The sequence below is a fragment of the Drosophila mojavensis genome, unplaced genomic scaffold (assembly GCF_018153725.1).
Source record: "Drosophila mojavensis isolate 15081-1352.22 unplaced genomic scaffold, ASM1815372v1 contig_36, whole genome shotgun sequence".
Classification (NCBI taxonomy): domain Eukaryota; kingdom Metazoa; phylum Arthropoda; class Insecta; order Diptera; family Drosophilidae; genus Drosophila; species Drosophila mojavensis.
The window spans coordinates 18,459,021-18,481,560 of record NW_025318858.1 but is presented as its reverse complement, the minus strand read 5'-3'; the positions used below and the strand labels follow the sequence as shown (position 1 = coordinate 18,481,560).

The 22,540-nt window shown below is 41.2% G+C and overlaps 4 protein-coding genes across 5 annotated transcripts; 2 read left to right on the top strand and 2 right to left on the bottom strand.

Moving 5' to 3' along the window:
- The first annotated feature begins 1,054 nt into the window (after positions 1-1,054).
- On the top strand, positions 1,055-5,719 carry LOC6577238 (probable trehalose-phosphate phosphatase C). Its single transcript, XM_015165570.3, has 5 exons — positions 1,055-1,110; positions 1,163-1,249; positions 1,310-1,634; positions 1,706-1,892; positions 5,213-5,719. Exons 2-5 carry the CDS (start codon positions 1,185-1,187, stop codon positions 5,464-5,466), a joined length of 831 nt encoding a protein of 276 aa, XP_015021056.1. The 5' UTR covers positions 1,055-1,110; positions 1,163-1,184; the 3' UTR covers positions 5,467-5,719.
- Positions 5,563-6,534, bottom strand: LOC6577237 (SOSS complex subunit B homolog). Its single transcript, XM_002003168.4, has 2 exons — positions 6,306-6,534; positions 5,563-6,236 (listed from the first exon to the last, which is right to left on the bottom strand). Exons 1-2 carry the CDS (start codon positions 6,384-6,386, stop codon positions 5,769-5,771), a joined length of 549 nt encoding a protein of 182 aa, XP_002003204.1. The 5' UTR covers positions 6,387-6,534; the 3' UTR covers positions 5,563-5,768.
- Positions 6,535-6,939: 405 nt separating this feature from the next.
- LOC6577236 (histone acetyltransferase KAT7) lies at positions 6,940-18,773 on the top strand. Of its 2 annotated transcripts, XM_002003167.4 has the most exons (7): positions 6,942-8,639; positions 8,697-8,854; positions 8,908-9,280; positions 12,495-12,600; positions 18,094-18,251; positions 18,328-18,423; positions 18,486-18,773. In XM_002003167.4, exons 1-7 carry the CDS (start codon positions 7,173-7,175, stop codon positions 18,600-18,602), a joined length of 2,475 nt encoding a protein of 824 aa, XP_002003203.1. In that variant the 5' UTR covers positions 6,942-7,172; the 3' UTR covers positions 18,603-18,773. The 2 variants fall into 2 exon arrangements, with proteins under 2 accessions (XP_043864877.1, XP_002003203.1); XM_044008942.1 differs by lacking the exons at positions 18,094-18,251; positions 18,328-18,423; positions 18,486-18,773 and adding an exon at positions 15,234-16,016 and having other exon boundaries at positions 6,940-8,639.
- Positions 15,997-17,520, bottom strand: LOC26527180. The gene is made up of 3 exons (XM_015165569.3): positions 16,963-17,520; positions 16,636-16,900; positions 15,997-16,523 (listed from the first exon to the last, which is right to left on the bottom strand). Exons 1-3 carry the CDS (start codon positions 17,147-17,149, stop codon positions 16,367-16,369), a joined length of 609 nt encoding a protein of 202 aa, XP_015021055.1. The 5' UTR covers positions 17,150-17,520; the 3' UTR covers positions 15,997-16,366.
- Positions 18,774-22,540: the final 3,767 nt, after the last annotated feature.

Here is a 22,540-nt window from a genome sequence, read left to right as displayed (position 1 = left end):
TTTGCTTCCAAACACTTTCCCGCTGGACATACTGCTATAGAGAAAACGTGTGCAAACTCTTTTACTATGGCGGATGCGGCGGTAATGTAAATAATTTCCGAACACTACAGGAGTGCGAAAGAACGTGCGTTCAAAGGGCTGCCGGAAGGAAAAATAGATTAAAGGGAAAACTTAGATAATGATATTCCGATTAGTCTGATGCACTGCTATAATGATATATATATATATATATATATATATATATATATATATATATATATATATATATTAGAATATCGCGACGATCAGGTTGAATGTACATCCATGTCTCTTATACTTTAACAATAATATCAATTCTCTATGCCATTCGCAATAATTGTAGTTATACATTTGAGCACTATATATTATATTATACCCATATAAGCAGATACCTCGTAATGTAAACCATAGAATTACATACACTTGATTATTTATTGGTAAGTGGTTTAGGACCACTTAGGAGCTGTGCATAGTCCGCATTCTAGACTCGAGTATAGACACTATATATAACGGATTGTTTATAAACCAGTGCTTACATCCATAATTTATGGATCCGCTAAGTAAGTAAAAGAAAACACGATCAGCTGTTAGTCAAGATATATGGGTTTTTATGGAATCGTATACCATAAACACTCGATCAATGAATGAAACTCAAGTAAAGTCAAAGGAAGTACAAATGGTAAGAACTGTGTCAATGGAGGCAATTCCAAAACAAAAACGACCTCAGACCTCAAAAACCACTCGCTGTGATCCCACCTCGCTATACAAGCAATCCTATATAATGTAGAAGACAATCTTGTGTGTATAACCAGGCTATATACATTTATATATACATATATATAGACGTGCTTCCATTATATGGTATGTGCTTTTTTTATGCACATCTGCCTCATAAATAACGTGGCTGCGTCGGGGTGACCAGGGTTGTCACACTCATGAGCGCGCATGAGAATTGAGAATTCAGAATTGAGAGAACAAAATTCGGATAGAATTCTCATGCATATAGATTTCTGGCATGGGGCTAGCGCTGCTGCGATTTTGGCATTAGTATTAAGTCGGTCGAGGTACGTCCAGCACGTCGCACAGTTTCCGGTAGATACAGCATCTGATTTATAGATATATATATATATAGATATATACTTAGAGTACTAGCCTAGAGACACAATATGGCTGAACAAAAGAAAGCACCGCTCTTGAAAAAGGAGGAGGACTTCGTCAAGGCTCTGGAAGGGTAAGTACTAAGCAAAAAGATACGCGAGCAGGCTCTCAATGCTCTGTGACCTGTGCTTAGCTTCATCACACCCGAAAAGGATCAGGTGGCCCTGCTGTTGGACTACGATGGCACACTTGCGCCTCTGACGGAGGAGCTGTCGGTGATGCCCAAGGATACGGAGATCAACATCAAGAAACTGGCTGCCAACGATAAGATTTTCATGGTTGTCTTCTCCGGCCGTGAGCTGAGCGAAATCAAGAACCATCTGAAATTCCCCAATGTTACCTATGCCGGCAACCATGGCCTGGAAGTGGAATATCCTTCCGGCAAGAAGTTCAAGATCGAAATGCCCGAAGAGCTGCTCGAGAAGCACAACAAGCTAGTCGCCGAGCTGAAGGAGAAGGTAAAACAAATCGATCACTACCCACTTTAAGATGAATACTTATGAAATTCTGTTCAATTCTCTTTCCGCAGGTCGTTTGCTCCGGCGCCTGGGTGGAGGACAAGAAGATTTCGGTCACCTATCACTACAAGGGCGTCACCGACAAGCTGAAGGCCAAGTTGATTGCCGAGGCCAAGGGTCTGATTCAGTCGCACGGCTTCCAGCTGATTGAAACGCCATACGCTCTGGAGGGCAAGCCACGCGTCAACTGGGACAAAGGTTAGTGCAACTAGCAACTAGTGTGAGATGGCTGACTAACCATAGACTAGACCAGCGATCATTCATTAATATGCATCATCGATATGTCTCGATAATCTTGGCCAACTGTTGCCGCCCATTCGCTGTCGACTTCTACGTCGCGTCGCTGCGCGTCGGCACCTGTTCAAAACAATTCGATTCGAGACGCGACTCTTCGATGATTTAATTATTGCCATATTTTCTATAAACGACGGGTGCAAAAAAAAAAAAAACAAATTATTCTTTTTCCCAGCCCGGGCCATGTGGGCGGCTCTTGTGTGCTGATATTTTTCAAAATGAAAATAACAAAATATATATCTCAAAAATTTATGTGGACAGTCGCCACAGCAGTTGGTTTCTTTTCGCCCCTCTTGACAAAGAAGCGGAGCAAAACCTGATGTCAAAAGCGCGCCACCAAACGATCTTTAAATCTATATATATTTGCTTCTATATACATATATAATTATTTACTTGCCTACTGATAAATTTTAAAAAATTTCGTACAATTTATCATAGAAATTTTCGCTTTCATTTTTCGAATTGTTTTGTTTTTATTTTTCCCGCATTTGACTTGAGTTATATGAAGATTTCTATTTTAAATATCTGTACATAACATATACATATACGCTGTACATAAAAAAAAAATCATTTTTGCGGTCTATATACACTTGTCATTCTGACGAGACACTGAATTGTTTCTATTTGCAGCTAGAGGGTATATAAATTTTGCATGCGAAAATTTGACAAACATGTATATGCATATACTTATATTATTGATCGATATTGACAGTTAATATATCAATAAAGAATATCAATATACATATATAGAATATCTAGAAATGGTATTCTGATTTCTAAGTCATAAAAAATATATATACATATATTTTAAACATTATTCAATTAAAAGCATAAAAAACAAACAAAACATTTTTGTTGCTCCATTTTTTATACTCGTTCATTTTTTTCTTCCCTTAACTACGCGCAACTAATTCGGAAAGATTTTTGCTAATGATGCATTGCTTCAAAAGACCTATAAACTATAAATGTAGATTCACGTCGATATAAACATAAATAATGTATATACATATACATAAATATATATTGCGTGGGTTTCAGCACAAATCCGAATCAGTTTGTATGTGCAAAAATGCTGGCGCTCTTTCCTTAATGAGTTTTTAATGCAAAGCATAAAGGAAACATATTTCCTTAGTTTAAAATAAAAATACCAGCAAAAAATTATTTAATTACTTATATATCTATATATTTAGGAACAGCTACAAAGATACCAAATTACTGAAAATAAAATTAAAAAAAAAAATAATGGTAAAGTATTTATAAATATTTTTTTTCATAACAGCTAAACGAAATTTTAAGTCAAAAAATGTATATTAACTTTTTATTAACTAAATCTCGTAAATATCTCTTACAAATTTTCCACACTTAAATCATATTTTGCTTTTTCAATATTATCAAAATATGCGACTTTAAAATGCCCTTTGATCAAATATTAAAAAGAAAGCAAAAATTGTGCTAGCCATATTTTAGATGTTCCACAAATGAATTCCAAACGGAATTCATAAATATTTTCGAGATGAGATGACAAAAAAAAACGATAAACAAATCCCAGTGCAATTCAGACAACGTTCCAAAAAATATATATACATATATATGTAGAAAAAGATCTTGTCTAGCTGAAAGCAAATAAGACATTTCCAATGAGCTGCGACAAATGTGCATAATTCAAAAGACAACAAAATAAAATTTAATTATATAGCAATAAATTTGTGTAGTGGAAAAATCACACAAAAATATATATACATATAAATATATTTTTTATATACTTATATATTTATATGAAAGCTTGCCGAGCGCAATGGCAACAAAAGATCTCGACTGAATTGTTGGTGCCGTCTGAAAAAAAAGAACAACAACAAAAACAAAAAAACAATTTTGAATGCAATACTTTTTGGGTTCGGGAACCGGCAGGAGACGTTGGCTAATGCGTCATCAATTAAACAAAAATTTCGCGTTAATAGGTGGCAAAACAACAAAAACAACAAAAAATACAAACAAAAACCAAAAAACTCGCACAATTAAAATAATCAAAATGTTGCTCTCTATAGATCATACATAGAGATAAACACATATATATGTACATTATATAGAAAGGAGGAGGAGAGAGAGAGAGAGATAGTGATAAAGAGAGAGGGAGAATGAGATGTGGTTTGCATAGACTTACTTGCCCAAAAACACTTTGCTCACTCCACGCCCACACAAACACCTAAAAATAACGGCTAGAAAATACCAGAAAACTGAAAATTGAAAACTAAAAACTGAATATACATATAGATAAATCTCTAGCTCGTTGTCGCTGCAGGCCCCTCTAGATTTATATATAGCGAGTGAACTTTTCAAAATATTTGGAAAAAAAAACAACAGAACTTGCTTTGTAACAATATGTTGTTGTTGTTTTGTGCTCCAGAAAGAAAATGGAAAAATGTTTAAATATAGCTAAATGGATAAAAAATTTTAAAATAAACATGTATTAGTTTAGCTAAGTAAAAGATTTTCTTTTGAGAAAGGGTAAATTAAATTTCATACGCATTTATATTATGCCAAATTTATTCCAAATTTATGCATAATACTCGTAATTTAAATCATATTTATATGAAGTATATATGTATATAGTAGTCTGATATACATATATAAATACTTTATAATAATATGAAAAATATGTTAGTAGCTTTTTGATATAAATATGTATAACTTTCAGTAATATATAAATAAATATTAGACTCAGAGTATGCAGAACTTCAGATCATTTAAGTTCTCCATATGTATGCAGGAGTACTTGTTTAGTATTTATATTCAAATAAAGCGAAGCTCGAATGCTTGCAGCAGCAGAGAGCGCTCCCATTGGTTACTTAATGTTCGACTGCTACGACTTCCACCTGGCGTCGGGCTCAACATTTGAGCTCTACTTCGTTCGAGTGAGAGACGCCCAATATAAAGGGCATCAGCTGTAGCAATTCTTCAGTCGCCCAGGCCTGGTTGGGGTCAGTCGTGCAGTGCAGTAAAGTGAAGTGAAATGAAATTACTTTTAAGAAATCCTTTGAGGAAAGACTTAGAAGAAATACTTAGAGGAACAAGAGAAACACTGAGAGAGAAAATACATAAAGTCGTACAAGTCATACATGATATATATATATATAGATAAATATATATTTTTATATATGGTATTTATTTTTAATTTGTATTTTATTTAACTTTTTTTTTTTTTTTTTTTTTTTTTTTTTTTGCAGGAGAGGGCGCTAAGATGATTCTGGAGAAGCAATTCGATGCTGATTGGGCCAAGAACTTGAAAATTATCTATGTGGGCGATGATACCACCGATGAGGATGCCATCAAGGTGCTCCATGGCATTGGCAAGACCTTCCGTGTTTCGGAGCTGCCAACGCTGAAGACCTATGCCAACTATCAGATCAAGACCGTCGAGGAGGTTGGCTGGCTGCTGAAAGCCGTTCAGGCTAACTATGAGAAGAAGAAGAAGATATAAGCGTTGCGGCTCGCTGTAGCTTAAGCTAATTCCACACTCACACACACACGCACACACGTACACGTAAACGCACACGCACACAACACACATTTTAGATGTTGTCGTTTTTTTAAATACAATATTTACTTATTTCTCATTATTTTGTATGTATGTATGTAATTCTTACAGATACAGATCCCTTAAAACAAATGTTTCACAAACTATTCTCTGTCTACGATTCGCAATAAAAACGTTCACATAATTTATTAATAAATTTGTTACGAAGCTTCTCCTTGTACTCAGTGATTCCGGGTGCATCTGCTTTATCTGCGCTCCGCTTTCAGAGCTCCGGCTCGGGCTGTGCCCGTTCGACCACCGCGCGCTGCCTGCTTTACAATTGTGGGTGGCACCACAACTGGTGGTGTTGGATTAGGTGGTGGCTGCACAGCGCCAGCTACCACGCCCACGGGCGTTGCGACCGGCGTCTGGACAGCGACCATGCCACCCTGGGCCACAGGTGTTTCGGGCCGCTTGGGCTCGCTCATATTGAGCGCCTCGTTGAAGATCATACAGAATTCGCCAATCTTGAAGACCTCGCCATTTTTGCCCGAATAAAGTGTGAGGCAGTGACGCCAAATGGAGGCATAGCCCTTAGTCAGTCGTATGATGTCGCCCGGCGTTATCAGCTTGCCCGGCTCATCCCAAATGGAGACATTGATGCTGGCTGTGGGATCGCCCACTTTGAAATTGCGCACCTCGCGGTTCTCTTTCGTGACGGTTGCCACGCCCACCTGGTTGCAAGTGCATACAAATGTAAACAAATCGGCCAAAACTGTTTGTTATCGATAACAGATACTGACCTCGAGTACTATGAAAATAACATTGATGTTTTTCAGACCGGGCTTAATATCCTTTATAGCAATGCATTCTGCGTTATACATGACAGTATTCAGAATTTGTATATCTAAATGCTTGCTAACAGTATTTATTATAAGTTTTTCTTTTTTCAGAAGGACGCTGAATGTGAGTGCACACAAATGCCACACACAACAAACGCAGCAAAACAGCTGTTCCGTTATTAGAGATGAGAGTCAGTCGAGTAATTACTATTTTAAACGATTACTTTGTACAACTATCAGACAATTAGGAATGGGGAAACTTTCTATGAATATATAATGTAGAAAATTATGAAAATCAAGAACTAATAATTAAATATGTATGTATTTAACACAGTCTAATCAACGTAGTATTTATCGACAGAATAATCGTTTTAAACTTATCAAGCATATGTGACGTCACAGTCCTACTGACAATGATTATCTAAATGAAATGTGCTATATTCGAAGAAAACCTTTTGTTTTATTTAAATTTTCAGTTTGTTAAAAGCAAAAAATGTTTACAATATTTTTAAATAAGGTTATATACAATTATTTACAAACCTACCCTTGAGTAACCTTCTCAGTTCGTGCCAACGTGACAGCTGTTCGCTCGAAATGCCACCACGAACTAGTTCAGTGCTGAACCTTATAACTCATTTGTTCATTTTGCTGCAAAAATAATACAAACATCAAATTTTCGCAAATTCATGCAGAAAAATTGAACGCATAAAATAATAAGTTAGTGCAGTGCATTCTCATAGCAAAGGAATTGCGCCTAAGTGAAGAAAAGCAGAGGAATCGCCTTGCAAGCGAGCATCCCACAGTTCTATTTACGTTTTGTTTATCAACATGGAATCTGGCAGCAGTTCAAGCTCGACGTCGGGCAGCAGCTCATCAAGTGGCTCATCCAGCTGCACCGATACGGGCAGCTCGTCGGACACCGACTCGAGCAGTTCGGCAGTCGCCGGTCCCGAGGAAAAGCCACAGCCTGCAAAGACACAACCAGCCGCTGTGCGTCGCAAGGCGACAGTGACGCCGGCAGAGAATGAGAAGGCGAAAACGGCGGGCAACCACAGCGCTCTGAGCTCTGCCTCCAGCAAGGTGCGCTCTGTGGTGGCGGCCAGCAATCAGCGCAACGGTGCACTATCCAGCGACGATGATGACGACGACGACGAGCCGCCAGCGAAGAAGAATCCGCGCACCATGAGCAACAACGTAGCATCAGCGGCCGCCCGCCGCAAACCGTCAACAGGAGCGCCGGCCAAGCAGGCAGCGAGCGGAGCAGCCGGTAGCAGCAAAGCGCCGCAGACTGCCAAAGCCACGGCCCAATCGCAGCGCAATGGGGACAACAAGCGACCGTCACTAAGCTCCTCCTCCATGAGCACGGATGACTCGCACAAGGATGCGAAAAACGGACGCAAAGTGCCACTCAAGCTGGCCAGCACTGCGACCGCTGTGCGAGCCAAGCAAATACGCGCCAAGGCGCTGCAGGCCAAAACGAGTAGCGCCAGCAACAGCAACAACAAGAATGGACCGACTGCAGCTGCAGCTGCTGCTGCGGCCAGGCGCGGGAAGAGCCGCAGCAGTGATGGCAGCGATGATTCGGATAGTGGCTCAGGCTCAGAGACCAGCTCCATTAGCGAGTCGGAAGGCACGGACTCAACCAACTCGTACAGCTCTCAGCCGGCGACGGGCAAATCGAATGCCAAGGGCAAGCGTGTTGCTGCTGGGGCTGGCGACAGCGAGGAGGAGCGCAAGGATAAGGCGAATCCCATGCGCAAGCTGACGCGTTCGCTGAGCATGCGCCGGTCCAAGCAGCAGCAGCTGAAGCCGGGCAGCGAGAGCGAATCTGATGCGGATCTCGATCAGGATGACGACAAGCAGCGCGTGCTCTCCAAGAGTCCGGCCAAAAAGCCGCCCACAGCCCACATCGGGCTCAACAGCAAATGCAAGGTGAAGAAGGAGATGAACTCAATGAAGTCGCGACCCGTCTCGCCGGCCGTTCAGCTGGAGAAGAAGTGCCCCATCGAAGGCTGTGATTCGTCTGGCCATTTGAGCGGCAATTTGGATCGCCATTTCCTGCCTGAGGCCTGCCCCATCTTCCACAACATGTCCGCCTCGGAGTGCAAGGAGCGCGCAAACGAACGCAAGCTGCGCAACGAGATGCGCCTCAAGATGCCCATCAACATTGTCAGCGCGCCGGGCAATCAGAATAACAATCTCAAGTCCCTGACGCCCGAGCAGCGTGATTTCCTGGCCAAAATACGCGAATCACGCTCCAACTTCCGGCCCATGAGTAACTCCTTAAACGACAAGGTGAATATATCAATGCCATATGTATAGTTCATTTAATAAAGCATTTCCTACTTTCAGGTGAAGATAGAAAAAGACTGCACGGACGAAGATCGTGAACCGAATCTCGCTGGCCTGGTGCCCGACTACGATTTGCAGCTGTTTCGCGAGGCCCAGGCTCTGGCCTCCGAGCGCATCGAGGACGAGCTCAAAGATTTGCCCGTTGGCAAGGGCATCAAGTGCGTTCGAGTTTACCTTACCTAAAGCTTATATCTAATCAGTTTCCTTGCAGATACATCAGCATGGGCAAATACAAAATGAAGGTGTGGTATCAGTCGCCCTATCCAGATGACGCCGCCCGCCTGCCCAAGATGTACATCTGTGAGTTCTGCCTGCGCTATCAGAAATCCGAGACGGGCATCAAGCGACACGCCCAGAAATGCGTCTGGCGGCATCCGCCCGGCGATGAGATCTATCGCAAGGGTAAACTCCAGGTGTGGCAGGTGGATGGCAAACGATATAAGCAATACTGCCAACACCTGTGTCTGCTGGCCAAGTTCTTCCTCGACCACAAGACGCTCTACTATGACGTGGAGCCGTTTCTCTTTTACATCATGACACTGGCAGATGTCGATGGATGTCACATTGTGGGCTACTTCAGCAAGGTGAGCTATTGACATGACATGGATTAGTTCAGGAATTGTTGGATATATAAGTTTATTTAATTTACAATTTAAATTTCGTTGAATCTTATGTGATTCAATGACGTCTGCTTAACTGACTTGGGCATTTTAATGGGCTTTATATTAGAAACTTTTAATATTGAAATAGACCAATTGATACCTGGTATCTGATAGCCATCTCTGTTCCATGTGTCTATATCACGCCTCGCTTCCGAGTTCTTGGTCCCTGTCTCTGTTCCATATCTGTGTTCCACACCTTTAACCCAAATCTCTTTACTGTGTCACTATTTCAGGACTCTCTTTCACGTCTCTATTCCATCTCCTCCATATCTGTGCTCCATTTAAGCATATGTTTTCCAATACAGTAATAATTCTTTATGAATGTGAATATACTATAATATAAATTTCTAGTTCTGTATAGCATGTATACATATTCTATCTGCCTAGCTTGTACTATGTTAATATGATATAAACACAACATTCTAGATTCCCTTGTCATTCAACTTTTTGTATAGTCAATAACTATAACTGAAATAGAATTTTGAAGCGGGTTGCATTAAATATAAATTAAACTTTTGTTCATTCAGTTTAATGCAACATACTTAACTTTTACTTTACCTTAAAACCTGGCATTACAAAGGTTATTCAATACTTTGCCTAATTTAATAATGCATTTTATGAAATTTTGTTCCTTTCGTGGCCGAAGTAAATTAAAATGCTCTATGCTCCGTTAGTCAAGTCGTCACTTTGACAGGAGTCTAGGAACAGTTATGTTTCGGACGGAAAAACTCAAATCTTTCAACATCAATATTGAGAAGACAATCTTGAAACTCTCTTTAAGACATTCACGACATCAAGCTTGTCCTTATTCTTGAGGGTGGTAGAAATCGTTGAGATCGACAAGGTGAACGTATATAAGTCCTAAATCAACCACACCCAAATCATATTATGTTTTTGAATGATTCTCAGTTTCACATCAATAGATATTATGGTTCTATTGTTTTTCTCTTTCTCTGAATTATTGTTTGTAGGCATTTAGGTACGTAATTTGCAATTTTAATAGAAACAAAATTAAAAATGGAATTACTATTAAATTTACTTGCAATTGCAACAAAAGCTAAACACACCTGATATAACGGTCAATGGGCTGCAATAGAATGGGTATTCGGGATTTCCCCTATATCATTGAAAACATCGAAATTTTGCATACAATAAATGTTTAGAAATTTTTTGTTGGTCGTTATAGTAAATACTATATTAAATGTTTTATTATAACCATTATCTATATAATCTATTGGGCCCCTCTTCAAATCATACCCTACTAAGTTCCCTTTGTGGAATTTACGTATAAGCTAGTTTGTTACTTGCAATTAAATTGAATAATACCATTTCACAGTTTTATGATTCTTTTATGTCTGCAGACAGAGCCGAGTTGAGCTGAGCTGGGCCCAGCCCAGAACCCAGAGCCCAGAGCCCAGAGCACAGAACCGCTGAATATACAGCATCCCGAATCGCATCCAGAATCCATGTAATACATGGGAGATGGATAGTCTCTGCTGCTGCCGCTGCTGCTGCTGCTGCTATGTGCCCAGACAGGCAGCATTCTTGACCATACCCAAAAATTGTTTTGTCAACCGCGTTGGGGCTGGAGTAAATAAGCTGACACCAGCCAAGGGGCGTGTCAGGGCGGCCAGACCAAAGTGTGGAGATTTCCCCAGCAAAACTACAAAAAAAGAGGCATGCAGAGAAGCAGAGGAAAAAAAAAAAAAAAAAGCATAAACACAAAGTATATTGTCTGGCATGTGCGCACGGTTTCTTGACCTCCCCCTGAACATGGCGTCTAGCCGAGCTCTGCAGCTGCAAGATGCCCTCACTGCGCCTCCTCTCCGTCTCCCTCGTCCTCCGCCTCCTGCTCCTCCTGCCATTTGCAGTTGCATACAAGTTTTTTGGGCGCTGCCAGAGACTGGGTTTGTGTTACAAATTGCGCATGTCGCGCCGGGCTGCTGCGCAGGCACACAATCCCAGACCCAGACCCAGTCCTGGTACCGAGCGTAGTTGGTGTTGTATTCTGTATTCCATTCATCCCAAAGCCCGTAGATGCAGCCGAGGCAGCAGCAGAAGCAGCAGCAGCTGGTTACACACTACTCACAATTCGGGTGTTTCTAGTTTACATGGCTCACACTCACAGTTGGTTAATTTTTGGCAATGCTTTGTCTATCTGTGTGTGTGTGCGTGTGTGTGTGTGTTTGTGTTTGGAGTACCTTGGCCCTGCCACCATGCGGCATCATACTGCGCAACTATGCCACCAGACAGCAGCCAGACATGACGGATTGGGGCAGGCAGTTGAACCAGCCAGGGATGCTGCCACGGCTGGGGCGTACACGATTGAGGTCGTGCACCTCGACGGTCGCTGCGCCGAGAGTCGTGCGCCTGCTCCAACTGGTTGGGGTGTTGGCCAGAAAGCCCAGCTGCTGGCCTGGCCGGGCTGGGCCGGGCCGGGACGCGTATGTGCGTTCCCAGACATCATGGCAGACGACGCGGCAAACAAAGAATAAAAATGCAAAGTACATAAATGTATTTCCGAATTGCGAATTGCGAATTGTTGCCTTTTGGAGTTCACACCCAGCCGTTATTTTTTGGCAGCCCCCACATCCCCGCACTCGTCCCCCCGCCTCTGCCAGCATCCGGCGACTGCACAGTCGAAAACTTGGTGGGATCTCTTTGTCGTCTCGCCGCTCTCTATTAGCGCATTCGCCCCTGACGCTTATATGCACATAATACTAGCTATATACCCAAATACATATGTGCTATATACGCTGCGTACGTGTCTGTATGCGTGTGTTTGTGCATATGTCTGTATTTACGCATTGCACGCTGCAGAGCATCGATTCAATTTCTGCGACGCCTGGTCATTGAACTCCCGAAAAAGCTAGAAGCATCAAATGACAGAGAGCCCCCAACCGAAACTGTCTGAGCCCCCAGTCCTATCCAGGGACAGCTCCTTCTATACATATGTCTGGCTGATTGACTTTCCGCTCTGTGGGAGGCAGCCTCAAGCATTTTCCTATCGATTGAATTAACAATTAATTCATAACTTTAATAAATCATCTGGTATTGTTTATTACGAAAGAAAAATCATGTGAAGTCGAGCTTTATTTATTTCATTGAACATTCTTTTATCTTCTTTTACTTTCAGCATATTCCATTTCTGCAGGAGAAGAACTCATTTTATAACGTCTCCTGCATTCTGACACTGCCTCCATATCAGCGCAAGGGCTACGGCAGGTTGCTCATCGATTTCAGTAAGTGCCAATTCATATATCAATTTACTTCTAATAGGAGCAGCTATTATGAAGCAATTGTGATTAACATAATTCTATTAACTGAATGCGGGTAACTTAATCAAAGGCGTTATAGGGAAAAGTGTTATAAAGTACCTATTCATATGAAAGTCCTGTAAGTCTAGCGCAATTCTGTTTTTAGAATTTTTAACTATATATTTTCCATACACTTCCATTCAGCTTAAACGTCAAATGTTTGAACTTGTTTTTCTATCTTTTATTGAGTTACACTTAGGTATCAAAGAAGAAAACATCACTATCAGAAGTCCTTTCTTATAAAGAAAGTATTCCCTTATATTTGTTTCCACTTACAATCTTCTTTGGGTGATTTGTTCACACTTGAACAACTTTGATGCCTACATAATTATATATATATATATATATATATATATATATATATATAATTATATATATATATATGCATAAATAATAATATATTAATATATCTGGTTTATACACTGCATGAATTTCATTATATTCGTCATACATTTAATAGGTTTACGATTATATTAATTTTGTGCAATCTCCGCCTTTCTTTCCGGGCGTCTGCCGAACTGAATATGCCATAAAGTCAATACGTTAGTTACTTCTGTGATTCTCTATAGATCGACTCAAAAAATAAATATTGCAGGTAATGCTAGGTATCCCTATTTAGAATTACCTTCATTTTTCGGGCTTTGAATGAGCTCTGCAAATGTTACTCAGTTTCTAGATTTTTATATTTTTCTTGTATATTTACTACCTTAAACTTATACGACTAAACAAGATATCTTGTAGCATATGTGCCAGCATTAATAACTTCTGTATCCATTATTGGCAATTTTCTTGCCTCACTCAAAGCAATTGATTTATAATCAGATGCTTATCCGGAAATCCTATTATACAAAATAATTCAAAATTTAGTAAAAGAAAGAAAAAAAGAATTGAAAACAATTTAAGAAACTAAAGTAATTAAAAGCGTTCTAATAATTTTTTGAAAATTGTATATTGAGTAGGAATGTGAATATATTAATATATGTATACACTAATATATGTATACACTAAATTATTTTCAAATTTACCTCATTTTCGGAGAAAATTATTTATATTTTTAATGTACCTTTTAGCCTATTTCTTTCTATCTAATTAATAATTTATCACTAATTTATCTTCTTCAAAATACAGTCTCATCAGAAAGTCTCTTAGTTATTTTCAAATCATTTATTACTTTTTTGGAGGCACAAATTGATGTTTGCAGCTTCTAGAACCTCGAAGAGCAGAGCTTAGGAACCAGGCAGGAGAAAATTGAAAATGTTCATTTTGTATTTATTTTTCGCTTGCCATAATGAGCCGGCTATCGATTTAAGTGGTACGTGAGGTGTGCGTGTGACTCATTGGCTTATATGGCGGGCTAGTAGTGCAATATAGTTAATCATGATTGCATGAGAGAAGTCAAGCGACATGCCAGCCATAGACAGTGGCTCCAGTCGAGCTTAGCTTTTCATGCTGCAGAGCGATGCATGCAATTTCTGCATCAATTAGGCGTAGACCAAGCTTTGCAGGTGTGTATGCAGTCACACACACATGCATATATGCAAGTATAAGTAATTTTTTTATCGTTGTTGCCACCAAAATTGTTTAAAATTAATCCGCCTTTGAAATGGACGAAGACAGCGCCAGACAATAAAGAAACAGGCGCAGCAGCAGCAGCAGCAAAGAAAAAAATATTTATATTGCAACAACAAAAAGAATTACCCCTTCCAGCCGCTCTGGCCGAGCACTTGAGTCATACGCGACTTGGATGGGATGAATGGCAACGGCGTCCACGTCGGTCTCTATGTATAAAGCCAGTCGATACATGCAATGCGGGCGTCCACACACGTTCCACTCCAAGCAGCGGGTGAGAGCGAGAGAGATAGTCAAGAGAACGGGGGGCAGAGCATAGTAGAACGAACGAAACGACATTGACCTTACACACACACATACACACACAAGCAAGCGAATGGCCACAGTTGAGAGAGAGCTTAAGCAAAGTGAGTGCGGCGCGAGCGGGACAGCAAGAGCGAGCGTAGTGCGAGTGCAAACAGTTTTCGTCATTATTAACAAACACCCAGAAAATGTGTGGCGTTTCGGCCCTTTGAGTTGGTGGACAGGTGTCCGGCCAAGACATGGGAACGGGCTCAACTAAACTGCTGGGGTTAAGGACAGCGTTAAGTGTCTGGACTGCCTGTCCAAGCGGTGGACGTGTCTGGCTCATTAACAAACGGCCAGGCAGCTGAGCGAGATGGCGATATATATATGTATATAAATACATAAATATATATGTACATATATCTGTATCAAGTACATAATATGGCCAGGTGTAATAACTGCATGCACGCAATATGCAAATGGGCAAACTGAGAGAGAGAGAGAGAGGGACAGGGAGAGCAAGAGAGTGACGGACTACGCTCGCCCTTATCTGCAGGCTAATGTATTAATTAATGAAATCAAGCCCAACCACAAAGCGGCGTTGCAAAAGTTTCAGCCCCAAAAATTTCCAGCGGGCGTTTAAAGCTCGCGCATAAAAATAAAATTAAAACAAGAACAAAATAAATATACAAAAACTTTTGCAGACAGCGACGCAACAGCAACAACAACAACAGCTGCAGCAGCAACAGCAATTGACGGCAGACAACAAAGGTCAGCGCAGGTCACAATGAAAGGGCGTCGTCCTCTGCGTGCTGCGAGTCGAGCAAGCGGCTGCGGCTAGTCAACTAGGCGGGTAGTCGAGTATCGGATACCCGCTAAACGAGCTTTTTTGCTAATTGCACTAACAACAACAGCAGTAGCAGCACCACCAGAAGCAACAGTTATTAGTGCAATGCTAATTGACTAAGATTCTTAAGTTGTTAATTGTTTTTTTTTTTTTTTTTTTTTTTTTGCAACTGCGTAACGTTTGGCACTGTGTTGTCGTTGCCGTTGTTGCATTCATCAGCTGCAAGCCTGCTCTATAGTCGAGGCAACTGCATGCGCCTGTGGGTAGGCAACATTGCGCAGTTCGGCCAACGAATGCGAATCAGCCATGGATCGATAAAGTCGTCTCGACGTTACCGCTCATACTCAGAAGCACACCCATACATGTATAAGAACACAGACAGGACGATGAGCGTCAAAGAGAATGGGGGAGAGAGAGAGAGAGAGAGCGCGACGACAGACGCAAAGAAATCAAAACGCTAGCCCAAGAGCAACTGCATCTCCATATAGGTAGAGCAGAGCTCAAAGCTTTGCGAACAGTGGAACGCATAGCTTTTCTAACGAACAAAAGTGGATTGCTCAGCTTAGCGCTTATTTAACGAGTATTTTATACATTCCAAAATTAAGAACACAAAAGTTAAATACAGAAAGTATTAAAAATATTCAGTTTTACTTCTTAACTTGATAACAAAGTCGTAATTATTCTTAGGTATGTTTGCTTAGAGTAATCATAATTCTTTAATAAGGTCAAAAGGCTTTTCGCTAGCACATATCAGCATGCTTAGCTATAATGTCATTGAAATAAGTTCTTGGCTTTTCCATAAGAATGTGTTTTGATAAGTATATGAGTTATTAAAGTTAATATTTGTGGCACAATGTTTTTCGCTTACATAACTAATGCATAAGCAAGTTACAGGTATATTGAGGCTAGACAACAAACATAATATAGTTGTCTATCACTAGGATTTCTTATTATCACTTTTTTTTTCAACGGGCTACAACTGCAATTTATTCATTTCATCGCATATTCTTGTTGCATCTCCAAAATTAATATGTGCGAATTAGCCTCTTGAAGTTCTTTAGTTAGTTTATTAATTTCAGCTTTGTATTTTTTCTGCGCCAATTGCATGTTGACTTTCAAGCGAATATTTTCCATACGTAGGTCCTTGCTGTAATTGATAAGAGAATTAATGTGAGGCGATTATTTCTAAGTTCACAAAGTATTGTTTCAAATTAAGTAATTCGACGTGCAAAGGATTTCTGAATGGAAAATAAACTTACACTTGATTACTTAGCTCATCAATAACAGCTTCCGAGCTTTCTGTATCCAGCATGTGATCAAATATATTTTGTTCAACTTTAATTTCTGTTTCCTCTGTATCGTCATTGCTTTCCAAGTCAGAGACTTCCCTTTTGCTTTTTAAACTAGCAAAAAGATCGTCCTCTATGCTCTTGCTTTTTGACAGTTTTGTGCTCCTCTTCAAATTCTTCTTCGTTGTTCCACTATTAATGCACGGGACTGCATTTGGGTTTAATCGGCGCATGCCTGTGGGAAAAATTATATCTGTTAGTTTAAATAATGTGCAATTGTTTCCTAATACTATATACCAATATCTTCCGGCCTAAAATGCTCCGAGCAAACATATGTGCCCTTTCTATATTTGAGATTTGGATCGCCACAGAAAGCCAACCATTTTGTTGCTAATTTGTGGTTCATCGGTAATTCGAAGAAACGAATTAGTTTACTCTTCGTTTCGCTTGTATAATTACAATTTGGTACCGAGCAACGCCTCATGTTTGTTTACTGTAAATTACGAATTAGCTCTGACATAAATAAGTTTTGTTTGGTTAATTCTATCGATAAGCAGCTGTGCTGCCAGCAGCGGCACGCATATCGATAGTGATATGCAAAATCATCGCACAGCTGTGAGTGCAAAGATCACTTGCGTACGCAAACTTAGGGCTGGCTGAAATGTACGTGACTCACACACACACATGTTCTGTTCCATTGTACTGAAGAGCAATACAAAACAATAACAACATCTGAAGCTGAGCCGAAGCTTTCGCACGCTGTTTTCTTTTATTCCCTTATTCCCCCGTTATAACTCAACCAGTTGCAGTTGTGTCTGCTATTGAGTGTGTCTAGCGTCTGCGTACGCGTGTGTGAGTGAATGAGTGTATGTGCTTGTGTACATGTGTACGTGTGTACGTATGTATTGTATGTCTGTGGCGTTGGCTTTTTTACCCGAGCCTGCCTCAGTGGGTTTTGTGTTGTGAGGGCACGCCGGGCTCGTCCTCGTTGATTTACTTGCTGCACTCATTGTTGCTGTTGTTGTTATCTAGACTCGAGAATTGTTGCTGCCAGACGACGACGACAACGTCGACGAGCTTTGGGGGTTGAGCTTTTGGGTTGAATGCACGCCAGAACGCTGTTTAAATGCCCGCCGTTCGTCATTCATGTGGCCGGGCCGGCAACCGCCGTCGCCGTCATCGACGTTGTTATTGTTGTTGTTTGTTCCTTGGTTCGTTCGCTCGCTCGTTGCTCCCCGCCACCCACTTGGGACGCACACTTTGTGGAATCCTGTCTAGACACAACACACAACGCTGAGTTGGGTACGCGCTGTAAGGGCTGCGTTGTGGGCGGGGCAAACTTGGTCACCATAAATAATGCGCCGGAACTTGAAAGCTAGTTCTATCTATAGCATACTTATGGGCATGTGTTTAATGTGCTTTTACCAGGCTATCTGCTAACCCGCGTCGAAGGCAAAATTGGTTCGCCGGAGAAGCCACTCTCGGACCTGGGTCTCATATCATATCGCTCATATTGGAAGGATGTGCTTTTGGACTATCTCTGCAATCGTTCCGGCAATACGATATGCATCAAAGATGTTTCTCAGGTGAGCATCGAATAATTTACTGTCTTAGATATACATATAATATATAACAATAATTGTGATCTTCGACCTCGCACAGGAAATGGCCATCTATTCGTATGATATTGTGAGCACACTCCAGGCGCTGGGCATGATGAAGTACTGGAAAGGCAAACATATAGTGCTCAAAAAGCAGGTGAGCTCAGCTGAGTTCCGATCACACACTGAGATATTAATATAATTTAATACATTTTCTAGGATGTGCTGGATGAGTATGAGGAGCGAGTGAAGCGCCGGGGTACGTTTCCCAAAATCGACGACTCCTGCCTGCGCTGGCAGCCCTTTATACCGGCACAGCCGAGCGCCTCACCTTAACCACGTGGTTGGAAGCACGCCCAGGTGTGCTTGGCGGACTCTTCGTAAATCCATAGAGATTCATTATAATTTGTGTATATTGCTTAAGGCCTCAAGTATTGTTGTATTTGTTGGTAGCTAATTAATAATTGCAGATACATACATAGTAAACAAACAAAAAATTCCACACAATACCGATTATGATTTTGACTTAAATATATATGTATATATGTATGTATGTATGTATATTTATATGTAGTCGATGTTGAGCAGCAAAGAAACCAGCCGCCGCCGTCTTGAGATTTATAATTTTTTTTTTTATTTTCTACTTCGTTTTTTATTGTTCACCACTGAGCTCATCACTTCAGGGGCCCCAAGATGAATCATGGAAGCGGGCAAGAAAAGCCAACGCGTTTACATGGCAGTTGTTGTCGGACAGGGCGGGGCTGCGGCTGGGGCGGTCTGTGTAGCAACAGCGCATCGCAAAAAGTGCACACTGTGAGACAGAGGCAGAGGCACAAGCGACGACGACTGCAACAGCAACAGCAGCGGCGCATTGACATTGCCGCCCAGACACTCCTCGGGTAGTGAGTGAGGCAGCGCCACAGACACACACACGCGCGCAGACAGTGGCAATCACCAATACCAAAGCACAGAGAAACAAAGCGTCAGACAGGTAGCGAGCAGAGAGCAGCGAGCAGCAAACAGCGAACAGGGGCTGAAGAGACACAAAAACTGCACAAGCCAAGGGAGCACTCAGTGACTGCGACTGCACGCCACGTTTATGGCTAAAAAGCATATGCAGCAGCAGTCGCAGCAGCAGCAACAGCAACATCATCAGCGACGCCAGCAGCGCGGCAAGCAGGCAGCCAGCCAGCCAGGCAACGACAATTCCGCCCTGCCAGACGCAGACATCAATCCGTCGCACAGTGGTACTCACACCATTGGCAAGCAGTGAAAGCTATTCAATTATAGCTAACGCCCGCCTTCATCAATTTGAGAGTATAGGAATTATTCAATATATATATTTGATTAAAGATAATCACATCAAAAACAAAAAAAGAGAAAAATTTCAAAAACTGATTTAGACTATGTAAAATAATATATTAATTTTTAGTAACAAATCAAAAGGAAGTAACCACGGGAAAATTTAAGTGGCTATACCAGATCTTTTATGTCAGGATATATTAACATAAAAATTTTTCGTCCAGCAAAAACTATATGATTAAATGTTCATCTTAGTGATAGCTTTTCTGATATCAAATTCTCTCGGATTTATTTGAATAACCATATAGATTAACTCATTAGCGAATTGCTCAAATCGTGAAATGCAAATAACGACTTGCTTAATCAGGCCATCATACAACATTTGTACATTATATAATTCTGCTTTTCAACAAGTAAAAACAGCCTAATAATGACAATTAAAAAGTTCAGTGTAATACAGCTGTTGTTTTTCTTTCACTATTTATATTAAACAGCTGTTTCTAAATAGAGGTAGGTAACTTGGAAGTGAGTGCAACACATGTTTTATAAAGTAATATATCAATTACAATTAATTACAGCACAGATGTGTGTATACACATTTCTGTAAAGTGAAGGGATTAAATCTTAGTTATGCCCACTGTGCGTGCTTTTTGTTGCAGTCTGCTGGCTGGTGGTGCCTGCCACTTTTATAACAAAGGAACCCGTGAGTGAGAACTGGGCAAAACGTATATGCAATATATGTATGCTCGTGCGTGTGCGTATGTATTGGTAAGCGGAAAGCGCGGTGTAGGAAGCAGGAAGCGAAAGAAACGGCAACACATACGGCTGCTGCTGTTGCTGGTGCTGCCTTTGCTTTTGCTAATGTGTGTGTGTGTGTGCGTTAGCGTTTGTTGCAGACACACACATTCACATGCACACTCAGCCAGCTGACGACGCTGGCAGAGGCAGTGACTGCGACAGCCGGCAGCGACGTCGACTTTGTGGCAATGCGAAATAAAATTCGCGCATTCGGCTTTTGATTAAGCAGCAACATTGAGCATTTGATCACCAACAGCCGGCGTGCGCGGTTCGCTTCGCTTCGCTTTGCTTTCGCTCAATCGACAGAGAGCTGGCAAAATAGTAGCAAGTAGCAAAAAGCAAAAGGCAAAGTCAAAATCAGAACCAAATAAAATAAAAGGCCAGAGCGCTTCTAGGCGGCCACACAGTCGGCCATTTGCACATCAAGTGGCCGATTGTGTCTCTACTCTCGCTGTGTGTGTGTAATTGTGTGAGTGGGTCTGTGCTTGTGCTTATGCGAGTGTGTGCAATGAGCGATGAACAACGAAAAGAAATTAAAGTTAAACTTTGCAGCGCGCGTGTGTGTGAACAATAATTAAAGCAACAAAGAAAGAAAAAAAAGCTCAGCCAGCCAGGCGGCCAAATAGACGCAATCCAAGTGCAACGGAAGTTTACTGTGAACGAAATATGTATAAGACCAGTTAAAAAAAAAGCAACGGAGAAAAAACGGACACAGAACATATTGTGAAATTCAATGCTTGAGCGGATTGGCAGATTGCCGGATTGGCGGGCGGGTGACAGCGTCATCGACGCGTAATTGCTTCTGGGTTTTTCTGGCAGTCGAGAACGGAATTAACGCAGGTCAAAAGCGACCAAATGCTCGTTATAAAAGAAGACTTGAACAAAATTTGTAGTTGAGGTTGGGTTTATTTTTAGCGTTTTGATATCACAAGGCACCAGCAGCGGCAGCAGCAACAACAACAAACCACACAACAAATTTTCGGTACGCACACAGACAAAACTTTCATGTAGAGAGACGAAGCAATTCTCAACGATTCTCGCCGACAGCAGCGGCGAAAGAGTGACGCAAATAGCTGCAAAATTGTTTGAAGCTACGGACGACCACATGATTCTACACACATTGTAGATTTTACATATTTCCAAATTTCGTTTGGCTACAGAGCACGCACGAAAACCGAGAGACAAAGCTACACCAACATAGAAACACGAACAGCCGCAGAAATTTTTGTCGCCCAAATATTAATTTTAGACAAAAATGTTGCCCAGACCCACGACGACGTTACGTACACACAAACAAATGGTTTAATTTTGTATGCGTGTGTGTGCGTGAGTGTCTGATCACATTTGCAAGATATTTGATGGCAAACTCCAACTCAGGGTTAAGGGCGTGCTCATTTGAAAAGCATGTGCTTGCAAATGAAGAAAGGCAGTGGGAGAGAGAAAGAGAGGCGCAGGCAGCACCCACACACAGACAGATAGACTACTGCACTCGGCAGTCATCGGCGCATTGTTACTATTTGAGGTTAGGAATGCCCCACCCAAGCAAAGCACACAACCACATTTACATAAATATGTATATGCATATATATATATATATGGCATATAAAGCAGTCATGTCTGCTAGCCTGCTGCTTATTTTATATACATACATACATACGTATATAGCCTGGCAGATATGTACATACATATGGCAGCCTCGAAGTCGTCGCCATTGCTATATACACATGTACATACATACATATACAATTAAATGCCTCACTCACACACTAACACATGCTCGGCTGGGCACGACAAAACGACATTCGAACAAAATTTGCAATTATTCACAACGCGCGGCAGTCAAAAGTTGCTCGCGATCGCAGCAGCAGCGGCAACAGCAGCCGCCGTGACACATCACGCACACATACACATACACTCGTACAGGCACGAGCACACGCATACATATACAGAGACTTGAGCGGCAGCAAGTCCAAGTTCATTATACCACAATCTGCGCGAGAGGCTTAAAGTTTATGATCTGTTGTAAAATACAAAAGTGTAGCTGCTAGCAATTCCTTTTTGGCGAACGGTGTGCGAAAGACAAGACGCAGAGAGTGAGAGAAAGAGCGAGAGAGGACAATCAAGAGAAAGAGGCGAAATACTTTGAACGCGTTTGCAAATTCGATTTTATGCCC